This window comes from Chiloscyllium punctatum, chromosome 40 (assembly GCF_047496795.1).
Source record: "Chiloscyllium punctatum isolate Juve2018m chromosome 40, sChiPun1.3, whole genome shotgun sequence".
Classification (NCBI taxonomy): Eukaryota; Metazoa; Chordata; class Chondrichthyes; order Orectolobiformes; family Hemiscylliidae; genus Chiloscyllium; species Chiloscyllium punctatum.
This window is the reverse complement of record NC_092778.1, coordinates 46,313,865-46,327,152: the sequence shown is the minus strand read 5'-3', so window position 1 is coordinate 46,327,152 and position 13,288 is coordinate 46,313,865. Positions and strand designations below refer to the sequence as shown.

At 40.9% G+C, this 13,288-nt stretch overlaps 1 protein-coding gene across 2 annotated transcripts in view; it reads right to left on the bottom strand.

Annotated features, from left to right (window-relative positions):
- The window catches only part of rsph10b (radial spoke head 10 homolog B), an 85,963-nt gene that overhangs the window by 48,121 nt on the left and 24,554 nt on the right, over window positions 1-13,288 (bottom strand). The window contains exons 7-9 of one of the 2 annotated variants that reach the window (XM_072559811.1): window positions 12,198-12,374; window positions 2,340-2,481; window positions 591-715 (exon numbers count right to left, since the gene is read on the bottom strand). In XM_072559811.1, coding sequence (XP_072415912.1) covers window positions 591-715; window positions 2,340-2,481; window positions 12,198-12,374 — 444 coding nt within the window. The remainder of the gene's footprint in view (window positions 1-590; window positions 716-2,339; window positions 2,482-12,197; window positions 12,375-13,288) is intronic. The other variant, XM_072559812.1, reaches the window with a different exon arrangement.

Here is a 13,288-nt window from a genome sequence, read left to right as displayed (position 1 = left end):
AATTCTAATACTGTGACTGATTACGAAACATCCAAAGTAATAATTTATAGAGCTATCTGCATTATGTGAATAATCCCAATAAGTTCTGTATATAAACACTCAATGTATAGATTATTCTTAATTAACAAATGGGTTGCTATGACCCCAATATGATACACAGTTACATCATTACCCAGTGGTAAATAAAAATTAAATATTGTATATGCAAATTGATAGGAGAGAATGTGGAGATAACTGGTTTCTCAGCACAAAACAAATAAACTGGTAGGCATGGCATTTATTATGGCATAAATCATTTGTGTTATTTAAGTATTGCAGTAATTGTGCTATCATTATTATGGGGCAAGTTTAGAAAAGGTTGTTGACGCTACATAAGAAGAGAAAAGCAGGGCAAACAGGCTGCAGGCATTTGAGATTTGGCATAAAACAAGAAAATGGCATTAGAACCTGTGTCCCAAGACTACATCATAGGAGATAGGTGACCTGAGACCTGGAAGTGCTACAAATCACTGGTTTAAGGGTTACTTGACATCCTTAATGGTACTGAAATAATGGCACTGCCTTTCAAAATCTGCTTTAATTAATTTTACCTGCATTCGCTCATTTTGTACATCTTCATTTGGAATCATCTCCAAAAGTGAAGCAATATCAAGTTCCACGTTGCGTTCCAGAACTGATTTAATGACACCCTTTGAAATACCTCCCTTGATATTATCTATCGTAGAAAATAATATTGAACTTTTATTCCTTTTTACTGACGTTGAAATAATTTATTAACTCTAGTTATAGATGTGCAAATGTTAAGAACTTTTAAATATTGCAGTAGCTTCCAATGTTTACAGCATTGTTATAATGCATTACTTCCATTAATTCCAAGGGCTAAACCTGGTGGTATAGGTACCTTCCACTATGTTTTAGCCCTCTTGAAGCTAGTTGAGGAATATACCACAATTCACATATTGAGTCAATTTCTATGCGAGAGGAGTGGCTTTGAATAGGTAAAAATTAGGCTCATTAAACTGTTAAAGAGTCATAGAGATGTACAGGGTGGAAACAGGTCCTTCGGTCCAACTCGTCCATGCCGACCAGTTATCCTAACCTAATCTAGTCCCATTTGCCAGCACACGGTCCATATTCCTCAAACCCCTTCCTTTTCATATACCATCCAGATGCCTTTCAAATTTTGTAGTTGTACCAGCCTCCACCACTTCATCTGGCAGTTCATTCCATACACGTACCACTCTGCGTGAAAAAATTGTCCCTTAGGTTCTTTTTAAATTTTTCCCCTCTCAACCTCTGGGCGGCACGGTGGCACAGTGGTTAGCACTACTGCCTCACAGCGCCAGAGACCCGGGTTCAATTCCCGCCTCAGGGGACTCTCTGTGTGGAGTTTGCACATTCTCCCCGTGTCTGCGTGGGTTTGCTCCGGTTTCCTCCCACACTCCAAAGATGTGCGGGTCAGGTGAACTGGCCATGCTAAATTGCCCGTAGTGTTAGGTAAGGGGTAGATATAGGGGTATGGGTGGTTTGCGCTTCGGCGGGGCGGTGTGGACTTGTTGGGCTGAAGGGCCTGTTTCCACACTGTAAGTAATCTAATCTAATTCTTACAGCTCTGCAACCTAAACCTATGTCCTCTACTCCAGGGAATTCCCCCACTCCAGGGAAATGACCTTGTCTATTTACCCTATCCACGCCCTTCATGATTTTAGAAACCTCTATAATGTCATCCTTCAGCTTCCGACGCTCCAGACAAAACAGCCACAACCTATTCGGCCTCTCCCTATAACTGAAATCTCCAAGATTTTTCCTTAATGGCAGATCCACAAACATTTTTCAACCTGCAAATAAATTTTCTGTTTATTTTTGTTTTGGTGTTTTTTTCCATCAAGTGTTACAATTTTCCTGCTGTTACCAGCCCAAGCCACTTTGCTTCCTGACAATAGCCCTCCCCACCTCATCACCTCGCAGCTTCCTAGCTGTGCAGGATTGGGGAGGGTTTACACCACTCTGGTGCTGTAAACCCACCCCAACTTCCAGAACATGCATTTCCAAGCTTGTAACGTGCGCCACTGGTTTCTCAGCATGAAACAAGTAAACTGGTAGGCATGGCATTTATTATGGCATAAATCATTTGTGTTATTTAAGTATTGCAGTAATTGTGCTATCATTATTATGGGGCAAGTTTAGAACAAAATGTAATTTCTTTTCAAAATGCACACCAACAATATGTTGGGGGGGAGGGGGGGAGCGAGAAGAAGGTACAGATTGTGCCTATATTATGCTTTGGAAACTGATCACTTCCACAAGTGGCAGATTGATATCTCTGCAAAGCTTCTTACCAGTTTCAAGCAACAATTTGGTTTGCAATGTACCAAGGTCCGGTGTCTTCATTCCAGTTATTGAAAGTTCAGGAAACTCTACCATATGATCTTCCAAAAACTTTCCTTCAAAAGTACGACCATTCTTCAACATGAATGTTCCCTAATAGTACAAAAGGTAGAAAACCTGATTTAAAATGGTGAAATTAGTTTGAAAATACCTTCTGCTAAACTGAATATCAATTATCTAGCACACCACATCAATCTGGAGAAAATAATGGTGCATTTTTCCAGACTTACTGCCATATTTTAAACTTTCAGCAAATGCAAGAAAGACAGCAATTTATGTTTAAATTTTATATTAGATGATCAGTATAATTTTCAAGAGAGCAGAACTGTTATCTAGATACAGAATATATTATTTAGATAGAGTTTTTTTTCTTTCACCAAATGGCTTTCATCATTTGGCTGGATAGATACTGTTCTCTACAGCTGAGAGCACGAGTCCAAAGGCTGTGTTGCATGCCTGTTACCAAGGTTAAGGACATCTCCTCAAGGCTGGAGAGGGACTTTGAAAAGGATCCAGCTGTCTTCATCAATGTTTGTATTAGCAACATTGATAGGACTAGAAAGGAGGTTCTGTTGAAATATTTTGGACATTTGGGAGCTAAGCTGAAAAGCAGAACCTCCGAGATAATAATCACAGTATTACCACAGGCAAACTGGCATAGGGTAAATAAAATCAAGGAATTAAATGCACAGCTTAAAAACTGAATAAGTTTCAGTTCATGAGGCAGTGGCACCAGTACTTGGATTGAAGGGAGTTCTGGTTGATCAGCTTCACTTGAACCGTGTTCAGAGCAGTGCCCTGGTGAGTTGACTAACTATGACTATATTGAGGATTTTAAACTAATTAGCATTTGGAAGCGTTTGGGAGAGGGATATGTAGGTTTATGAAGCAAAAGAATATGACTTTGGCATTGACTTTGATAATGATATCCAGAATGGAACAGAAAGCAACAGACAGTATAAATATAAAAAGCAACAATAGCAGAAGGTTGAAGGGGGAATGGTAAATTGGCAAAACTTTAGTAATTATAGAAATACAGTTGTAAGGAGATCAAAGCTATGAAGTAAATATTCAGGGTTCTGTGCCATTTCAAAAGGACCAGAAGGAAGGGAAGAATGTTCAGATAGATTTGTTCATTTGAGATGGATTAAGTTTGATAGAAAAAAATGGTCAGTATTGGATGACGTGGAATCTGTATGGGCAAAGTAGGATAAAACAAAGTCAGAAGTCACACAACACCAGATTATAGTCCAACAGGTTTATTTGAAATCACAAACTTTCGGAGCACTGCTTCTTCGTCAGGTGAAGTCCACTTCACTATAATCTGGTGTAGTGTGACTTCTGACTTTGTCTACCGCAGTCCAACATCGGCACCTCCACATCTAGGACATAACAAGGGAAGAAGATAGTAATAGTCTTTAGATCCTTTAAGGGTAGCTGTTCTGTAAGAAAGAAAACAAATCAAGAGATAATAAGGGTATATAAACAAGGCAGTATATTAATCATGGGTGACTTTAATAATCATGTTGATTAGGAAAATCAAATCAGTAAATGCAACTAAGAGAAAAAATTCATACAGTATATTTAGAACTGAGAATAGTTTCCGAGAATAGTATGTTGCAGATCCAATCAGAAATCAGGCTATTTTGGATCTGGTAATGTATGTAATGGGGTGGGTTTTTATAAGTGATCTCAGAATAAAAGATCCCCTAGGCAACAGTGACCATAACGTGGTAGAATTTAGTATTCAGTTTGAAAATGAGAAACTTGGATTGTAAGCAACTTTGCTCAGTTTAAATAAGGCTAATTACATTGGGATGAGGGCAGAGCAGGCTGGAATGGACTGGAAAAGGAGTTTAGCAGCAAAGATGGTTGAGGAACAAAGATTATGATTCATAGCAAAGAATGTCTAAGTTCAGAAAAAGAAGCCTGACAAATTTAGTAGTAGTAGTAGTAGCAGCTTTTTATTTGTCATTTCTACCATATACAACTGATACAGTAAAAAAACGAGACAGCATTCCTCCAGGACTGAGGGTGCTACATGGACTGCACAAACTACACAGTTAGAATATAGTTCTTTGAGGAGTTAATAAGCAAAGGAAACCAGGAGATGAAATATATTTGGATTTTGATAAGGTGTTTGATAAGGTACCCACATGAGACTCCTTAAAGAGAGCCGATTGGTAGCGTATAGGTACGAATGGAGAATTGTCTAACTAACAGGCAGGGAGTTGGGATGAAGAGGGCATCTTTTATGATTCCATTAGTGGACTGCCACAGGAACCAGTGCTGGGATCACAATTACGTATGCTATATGTTAATGCTGTAACTAACAGAAACTAACTTACCATAGCCAAGTTTGCAGATCACACAAAAATAAGTGGGGAGGCAAGTTGTGAGGATGACACAGACCACAAAAGGATATAAAACAGGTTAGGTGAGTGGGCAATAAACTTGACAGATGAAATCTAATTTGTCAAAAGGTGATGTTATCCACTTTATCAAGAAGAATTGAAGAACTGGATACTAGAAATAAACAATGAAAACTGGGCTCTGAAAAGGCTGCAGAAAGCTACAGCACAGAAGAATTTAGAAGTGCTAATGCATGAGCTGCAAAACCTAGCATACAAGTTTAGCAGGTAATAGGGAAGGCAAGTACTCTGTTGGCCTTTATTTGTAAGGAAAGGTAATATAAAAACAGGGAGGCTATGCTACAACTAAACAAGACACAGTCAGACTACATCTGGAAAACTCTGAACAGTTGTGGTCCCTTTATCTAAGGAAAAATATACTGGAATTGGACATAGGCCGGAGAAGATTCATTAGGTTCTTTTTGTGTATGGAGGGATTTCTTATGAGGAGAGGTTGAGTATGTTGGTTAAACACATTGGAGTTTAGAAGAATGAGAAGCGACATCATTGAAACCCGTAAGATTCTTAGGGGGATTGAAAAGATAGAAGCGGAGAGGTTGTTTACCTTTGTGGTAGGACATAATCTCAGAATAACAGTTGCCTTTTTAATTTATAGATAAGGAATAATTTTTTGTGAGCCAATAAAGCATTTCATTAATTTAACCCTGAAGTGAATCTGCAAAATTATATTCTGCCCAGGGCTATCGAGACTGAGTTGTTAAGTATATTAAAGCCGTGGATGGACAGATATTTAATCAGTTAGGGATTCAAGGGTTATAGGTATAATGTAGGAAACTGGAGTTGAAGAATATCAGATCAATCGTGATCTTATTGATTAGCAGAGCTAATGGCCCAAATGAACTACTTCTGGATGTTGCCTGGTATGGAAGTTTTAGGTATGAAGAGAGGCTGGAGAAGCTCTGGTTATCTGGTTGTTCGTAATGAGACAGGAATAGTTAATGACCTCATAGTTAACAATCCTCTTGGAAGGAGCAATCACAGTATGGTTGAATTTAGAATACAAATAGAGAGTGCGAAGATAAAATCCAATACCTTCCTTAAACAAGGAAGACTAGAATAGGATGAGGGATGACTTGGCAAAAGTAGACTGGAAACAAAGACTTTATTTTGGGGCAGTTGACGGAGCAATGGAGGACTTTCAAAGTAATTTTTCAAAGTACTCAGCAAAAGTATATTCCAGTGAAAAGGAAGGACTGTAAGAAAAGGGGTAAACTGCCATTGGTGTCTAAGGAAATAAGGGAGGCTTTCAAATTGAAAGAGAAGATATACAAAGTGGCCAAGATCAGCAGGAAACTAGAAGATTGGGAAAGCTTTAAAGGTCAACAGAAAGCCACAAAAAGAGCTATAAAGAAAAGTAAGATAGAACATGAGAAAAAACTAGCACCAGAATACAAAGACAGACAGCAAAAGTTTCTATAAATATATTAAATGTGGCTGAAGTAAATGTTGATCCTTTAGAGGATGAGAAGGGGCATTTAGACTTGGGATATGATGAAATAACCGAGGCATTGAATAGGTATCTGGTGTCGGTGTTCACAGTGGAGGACACAAATAACATGCCAGTAATTGACAAAGAGGTGAAGGTAGTTGAGGACCTGGGAACAATCATTATTACGGAAGAGGTAGTGTTGAGCAAACAAATGGAGCTAAGGACAGACACGTCTCCTGGCCCTGATGGGTACCAAAAGAGATGGCAGGAGAAATAGCAAGTAATTTTCCAAAATTCGCTGGACTCTGGAGCAGTTCCAGCAGATTGGAAAATAGCAAATGTGATGTTTGAAAAAGGGTGGTAGACAAACGATGGGGAATTATAGACCAGTTGGCTTAACTTCTGTAGTGAAGAAGTTATTTGAGTCTATTATCAAGAAAGAAATAGCAAGGCATCTAGACAGAAATTGTACCATTGGGCAGATGCAGCATGGGTTCATGAATAGCAGGTCATACTTAACTAACATTTTGGAATTCTAAAAAGACATTAGAAGACCGGTGGACAATGGGGACCCAATAGATGTAGTGTAACTAGATTTCCAAAAGGCCTTCAATAAGATAAATTTGCATGACGTTACGGGTAAAGTATTAACATGGACAGAGGATTGGTTGACTAATAGGAATTCTGGATTAGTGGTGCTGGAAGAGCACAGCAGTCAGGCAGCATCCAAGGAGCTTCGAAATCGACGTTTCGGGCAAAAGTCCTTCATCAGGAATAAAGGCAGTGAGCCTGAAGCGTAGAGAGATAAGCTAGAGGAGGGTGGGGGTCGAGGGAAAGTAGCATAGAGTACAATGGGTGAGTGGGGGAGGGGATGAAGGTGATAGGTCAAGGAGGAGAGGGTGGAGTGGATAGGTGGAAAAGAAGATAGCCAGGTAGGACAAGTCCGGACAAGTTATGGGGACAGTTACTGAGCTGGAAGGTTAGAACTAGGGTGAGGTGGGGGAAGGGGAAATGAGGAAACTGTTGAAGTCCACATTGATGCCCTGGGGTTGAAGTGTTCCGAGGCGGAAGATGAGGCGTTCTTCCTCCAGGCGTCTGGTGGTGAGGGAGCGGCGGTGAAGGAGGCCCAGGACCTCCATGTCCTCGGCAGAGTGGGAGGGGGAGTTGAAATGTTGGGCCACGGGGCGATGTGGTTGATTGGTGCGGGTGTCCCGGAGATGTTCCCTAAAGCGCTCTGCTAGGAGGCGCCCAGTCTCCCCAATGTAGAGGAGACTGCATCGGGAGCAACGGATACAATAAATGATATTAGTGGATGTGCAAGTAAAACTTTGATGGATGTGGAAGGCTCCTTTAGGGCCTTGGATAGAGGTGAGGGAGGAGGTGTGGGCGCAGGGTTTACAGTTCCTGCGGTGGCAGGGGAAAGTGCCAGGATTGGAGGGTGGGTTGTTTGGGGCGTGGACTTGACCAGGTAGTCGCGGAGGGAACAGTCTTTGCGGAATGTGGAAAGGGGTGGGGAGGGAAATATATCCCTAGTAGTGGGGTCTGTTTGGAGGTGGCGGAAATGTCGGCGGATGATTTGGTTTATGCGAAGGTTGTTAGGGTGGAAGGTGAGCACCAGGGGCGTTCTGTCCTTGTTACGGTTGGAGGGGTGGGGTCTGAGGGCGGAGGTGCGGGATGTAGACGAGATGCGTTGGAGAGCATCTTTAACCACGTGGGAAGGGAAATTGCGGTCTCTAAAGAAGGAGGCCATCTGGTTGTACTGTGGTGGAACTGGTCCTCCTGGGAGCAGGTCCGGCGGAGGTGGAGGAATTGGGAATACGGAATGGCATTTTTGCAAGAGGTAGGGTGGGAAGAGGTGTAATCCAGGTAGCTGTGGGAGTCGGTGGGTTTGTAAAAAATGTCAGGGTCAAGTCGGTCGTCATTAATGGAGATGGAGAGGTCCAGGAAGGGGAGGGAGGTGTCAGAGATGGTCCAGGTAAATTTAAGGTCAGGGTGGAATGTGTTGGTGAAGTTGATGAATTGCTCAACCTCCTCGCGGGAGCACGAGGTGGTGCCAATGCAGTCATCAATGTAGTGGAGGAAGAGGTGGGGAGTGGTGCCAGTGTAATTACGGAAGATCAACTGCTCTACGTAGCCAACAAAGAGACAGGTATAGCTGGGGCCCATACGTGTGCCCATGGCTACCCCTTTGGTCTGGAGGAAGTGGGAGGATTCAAAGGAGAAATTGTTAAGGGTGAGGACCAGTTCGGCCAAACGAATGAGAGTATCAGTGGAAGGGTACTGTTGGGGACGTCTGGAGAGGAAAAAGCGGAGGGCTTAGAGGCCCTGGTCATGGCGGATGGAGGTGTAGAAGGATTGGATATCCATGGTGAAGATGAGGCGTTGGGGGCCAGGGAAACGGAAGTCTTGGAGGAGGTGGAGGGCGTGGGTGGTGTCTCGAACGTATGTGGGGAGTTCCTGGACTAGGGGGGATAGGACAGTGTCGAGGTAGGTAGAGATGAGTTCAGTGGGGCAGGAGCATGCTGAGACAATGGGTCGGCCAGGGTGGTCAGGCTTGTGGATCTTGGGAAGGAGGTAGAACCGGGCAGTGCGGGGTTCCCAGACTATGAGGTTGGAAGCTGTGGTTGGGAGATCTCCTGAGGTGATGAGGTTCTGTATGGTCTAGGAGATGATGGTTTGGTGATGGGGGGGTGGGGTCATGGTCGAGGGGGCAGTGAGAATAAATGAGTGCTATTCTAGTTGGCAATTACTAACTAGTGGTGTGCCTCAGGGATTTGTGTAGGGACCACAATTATTCACAATTCATACAGACGATTTGGAGTTGAGGAGGACCACGTTTAGTGTGTCAAAGTTTGCAGATGACAGTAAGATGAGTGGCAAGTATGCAGAGGTCTGTAAAACCTTGCAGAAGAACATAGATACTTTGAGTGAGTGGGCAAAAGTGATGGCTGATGGAATATAATGTGAATAAATGTGAAGTCATCCAATTTGGTAGGAGTAACAGTAAAAAGAACTATTACTTGAATGGTAAAAAGGTGCAGCATGCTGCTGTGCAGAGGGACCTGGGTGTCCTTGAGCATGAATCACAGAAAGTTGGTCTGCAGGTACAACAGGTTGTTAGGAAGGCAAATGGAATTTTGTCCTTCATTGCTAAAGGGATTGAGTATAAAAGCAGGGAGTTTATGTTGCAGCTGTATGGGGTGCTAGTGAGGCCATACCTGGAGAACTGCATGCAGTTTTGGTCTCCTTACTTGAGAAAGGATGTACCTGTACTGGCACTGGAGGAGGTGCAGAGGAGGTCCAGTAGGTTGATTCCGGAATTGAGGAGGTTAGTTTATGAGGAGAGATTGAGTAGACTGGGATTATATTTATTTGGAATTTAGAAGAATGAGGGGGGATCTTATGAAGGGAATGGATAAGATAGATATAGAGAGGATGTTTCCACTGGCAGTTGAAACTAGGACAAAAGGGCAGAACCTCAAAATTAGGGGGAACAGATTTAGGACTGAATTGAAAAGGAACTTCTTCACCCAGAGGGTTGTGAATCTATGATATTCCCTGCCCACTGAAGTAGTTGACGGATGTTTTAAAGCTAACATAAATATTTGTTTGCACAATGAAGGAATTAAGGGTTACGGTGAGAGGGCAGGTAAGTGGAGCTGAGACCTTGAAAAAAATCAGTCACGATCTTACTGAATGGCAGAGAAGGCTCGAAGGGCCAGATGGTCAACGCCTGCTGCTAGTTCTTATGTTCTTTATGTTAAGGGACATTGTGATTGAGGTGGATAGAAAGCAACTGTTCCCATTAGTTGAAGGTTCAAGAACAAGGAGCACACTTTGAAAGTTTAGAGGGAGGTTAAGGGACATTTTTTCACTCAGAGGGTGGTGAGTGTCTGGAATGCATTGCCTGTGAGGATAGCTGAGATGGGTAACTTCATAACCTTTAAAAAGTACTTAGATGAACACTTGTTCAAGGCAATGGACCTAATATGGGAAAGTGGGGCTGCTGTACGTAAAAGTATAATTTTTGGGAGTACAGACCTAATTGACTAAAGTGCCTCATTTCTGTTCTGCATGTTTCTGTGATTTTGCTTCTATGTTATAGGTCATACACAATTTTCCACATTGTCAGGTAAATGTTGTAACTGTACCTGACCTGCTGAGTTATGGGCATAGCTAGTTCTGGAGCACTTCAGAACTATTATCAGGATATCAGGGCTCATATTTTTGCAATATCCAGTCACTGCTTAGCTGAAGATTGGCATCTTTACTTTTGAACACCTCAGGAGGAGACTGAGATGGATCATCCGTCTGGCATTTCGGCTGAAGATGATAACATATGCTTCAGCCTTGATTTTGCACTGATGATCTGAGCTTCCCTAACATTGAGGATGGACATATTCATGGAGCCTTTTCCTCCCATTAGAGTTTAATTGTTCATGGCTAGATGGGGTAGGACTGCACAAATTTAATGTGTTGGTTCTGGGATTGCTCTATCTGTCATATGCTTGTCTGTTGTTTGGCAAGTAAATGATTCTATCATGTAGTTACATCAGACTGACATTTTTAGGTATGCTTGCAGGTACTCCTGGCATGCTCTCCTGCACTTTTCTTTGAAATAGGGCAAAATTAATTAAGTGCTTCCTTCAGTCAAGAGGTAACAGATTTCCCTGCAAGACAGAAAATCTGAATTTATACCCTATTTTCAGGAATTTGAGGATTTAAAGGAATTTCAAGGAATTTGGGGTGAGATTTGCCTTTGAATGAAGAACTGAGAAAGTTTGCTGTTGCCCATAATTATCAACCAATAATGAAATTCCATTTTGAGCAACCAAGTGTTTCACACTTTCTCTCAATTTTGATCCAAGGTCTCTAACTGCAGAACAAAATAGTATGATGGTACTGTGCCTTTAATAGAAATGTGTTCTGTGCTGTTTCTCTTGCAAAGGGATGTTGCCACAGTGATGCTGAAATGTCTCCTTCAGACAGGCAATTGGTAAAGAGCTTTCAAGTTCTCCCTAGGCAATTTTTTTCAAAGGAGACGAAAGAATCATGATGGGTGGTATCAGGACTCACATTGGCGCAGGAAGGCTTTTAGTTTTGCTTTTACTTAGTTGAGAACATTTACACTGACTGCTGAGCTAAAAGTGAAGTCTTAGACAATAAGGTTTCCTCTTAAAAATCAAAAGGGGCAGATCATTTCTTTCTTCCAGACTGGGGAGAGACAGCACATGAGAATCAAACTGCTTTCCTGAATTGCATTTTTGCCAAAAAGTATGTTTGTGGCATGCTCCCCATATTGGAAAAATGATGATTCATGGTTAAATTATACATTATCTTGTTTAGTATTTCAACAGAGTTAAAGTTATGCCAATTCTTATTTTGTGTTATAACTGTGTTATAAGAATACGGTGTGTTTTGATTATAGCCTAGTGATGGACTAGTTGAATCACAACTGGAACACAGCACCTTACACTTGCCTTTAAATAAATATAAATGTTAGGCTCTAGGCTATCTCCTTACAATACTGGGGAGAGCATCTGGTCTGGTCTGTTCCATACCAACAGACATTATGCTATCTTTCAGAAAAAGACGTATTTCAGCCTTATCATTCTTACAAGGGCCATACAAAGTGTTTTCTTTAATAAGCAAATTATTTTATCAAAATGGAGTCAGAATCTTTAATTACTAATTTAAGAAGATAAGTTAAAAAGGCTAAATAATTTTCAAGATGTTGTATGAAGTTTGCTACAAAATCTGAAGTAAAACTAGAAAATGCTAGATATACTATGCGGGACAAGCAGTATCTGTGGAGAGAGAGAAAAACAAAGTTAATGTATCATGATCTTTTATTTCTAAATTTTGCTGCTGCCTTTCCATGGTTAATGATTGCAAAGGAAAGGGTAAATTAAAAACAAAAGAGTCAGTAATTATCAGAATCAACTTACCAAACCATGCTTCTTATTTGCCACCCATTCTCCAGAGTACACTGCTCCATTAGCATAGAAGAACTTGCCCTGCCCTTGCCGGGCTCCCATTACAAACTCCCCTACATATTGGTTCCTCTGGGGATATTGACTACCTGGAACCCGTTTCAGAAACCAGGTGTGAGTACCAAATCCATTCTGAAACAAAAAAAGAGTCAACCATAAAAGCTCCAAATTAACACATTTAAGAGAATGTAAAATGCATTATTGTTAGTTACTGATGTTGCATACCTGATAATTATTGAAAACATCATAAATTTTAGTTACTGGATATCTATTACTGATATCTATTCCGCACATTATCATACTGATAAAAACAGATGTACAGACACTTGTACAAATTTAGTTTGCTCCGAGGTAGTTGGTGGACAGAATTTGGTTTCTCTTGAATAATATCTGCCACATGGATCTTCTATCTGAACAGTCTCTACAATTTTACTAGGAGAAATATAAATCAATGACTAGCAATGTCTCTATATATAATGTAATAGTATAAACTGAGAATCAACATATATGTAAAAACTCATGTCTCTTTTATGCTATACTGCTGTACTGTAAACTTAGTATTCTATTTATAAATAATCATATAACTTCTATATTATATGCCCTACTATTCTACTATGTAGAATGTACCTAAACAGTTACTTAATATCGTGCTGCAAGTTTGCACCTTTGGATATAATTGCATAATTCCTATTTGACTTTTGCAGTACTTGTGCTGGAAATATTGAGTGGGACAATAAAGAAGGAGATTTAATCTTTAACTAATATGTGCTGGACCTAAACTCCTGAGTATTTGACAGGATAGTGTAGAGAGAGTTTTATTACATATTTTATCTGCAACAGCACTAACTGTTTGTAACGGAATCCTTGTACACGGAGATTTACTCTATACCTCCCCATGCAGTATCTGGCCTGGAAGTAAACTTATATTGTGCGCTTTCTCCGGGTCTTATCAGTGTTCTTCAATAATATAACTGCAGTAACACAGCAGATACAGTATTTCTTAATGAGATACAGAGTGAATCTAGACCAGCCACTAGGTTAGGCAG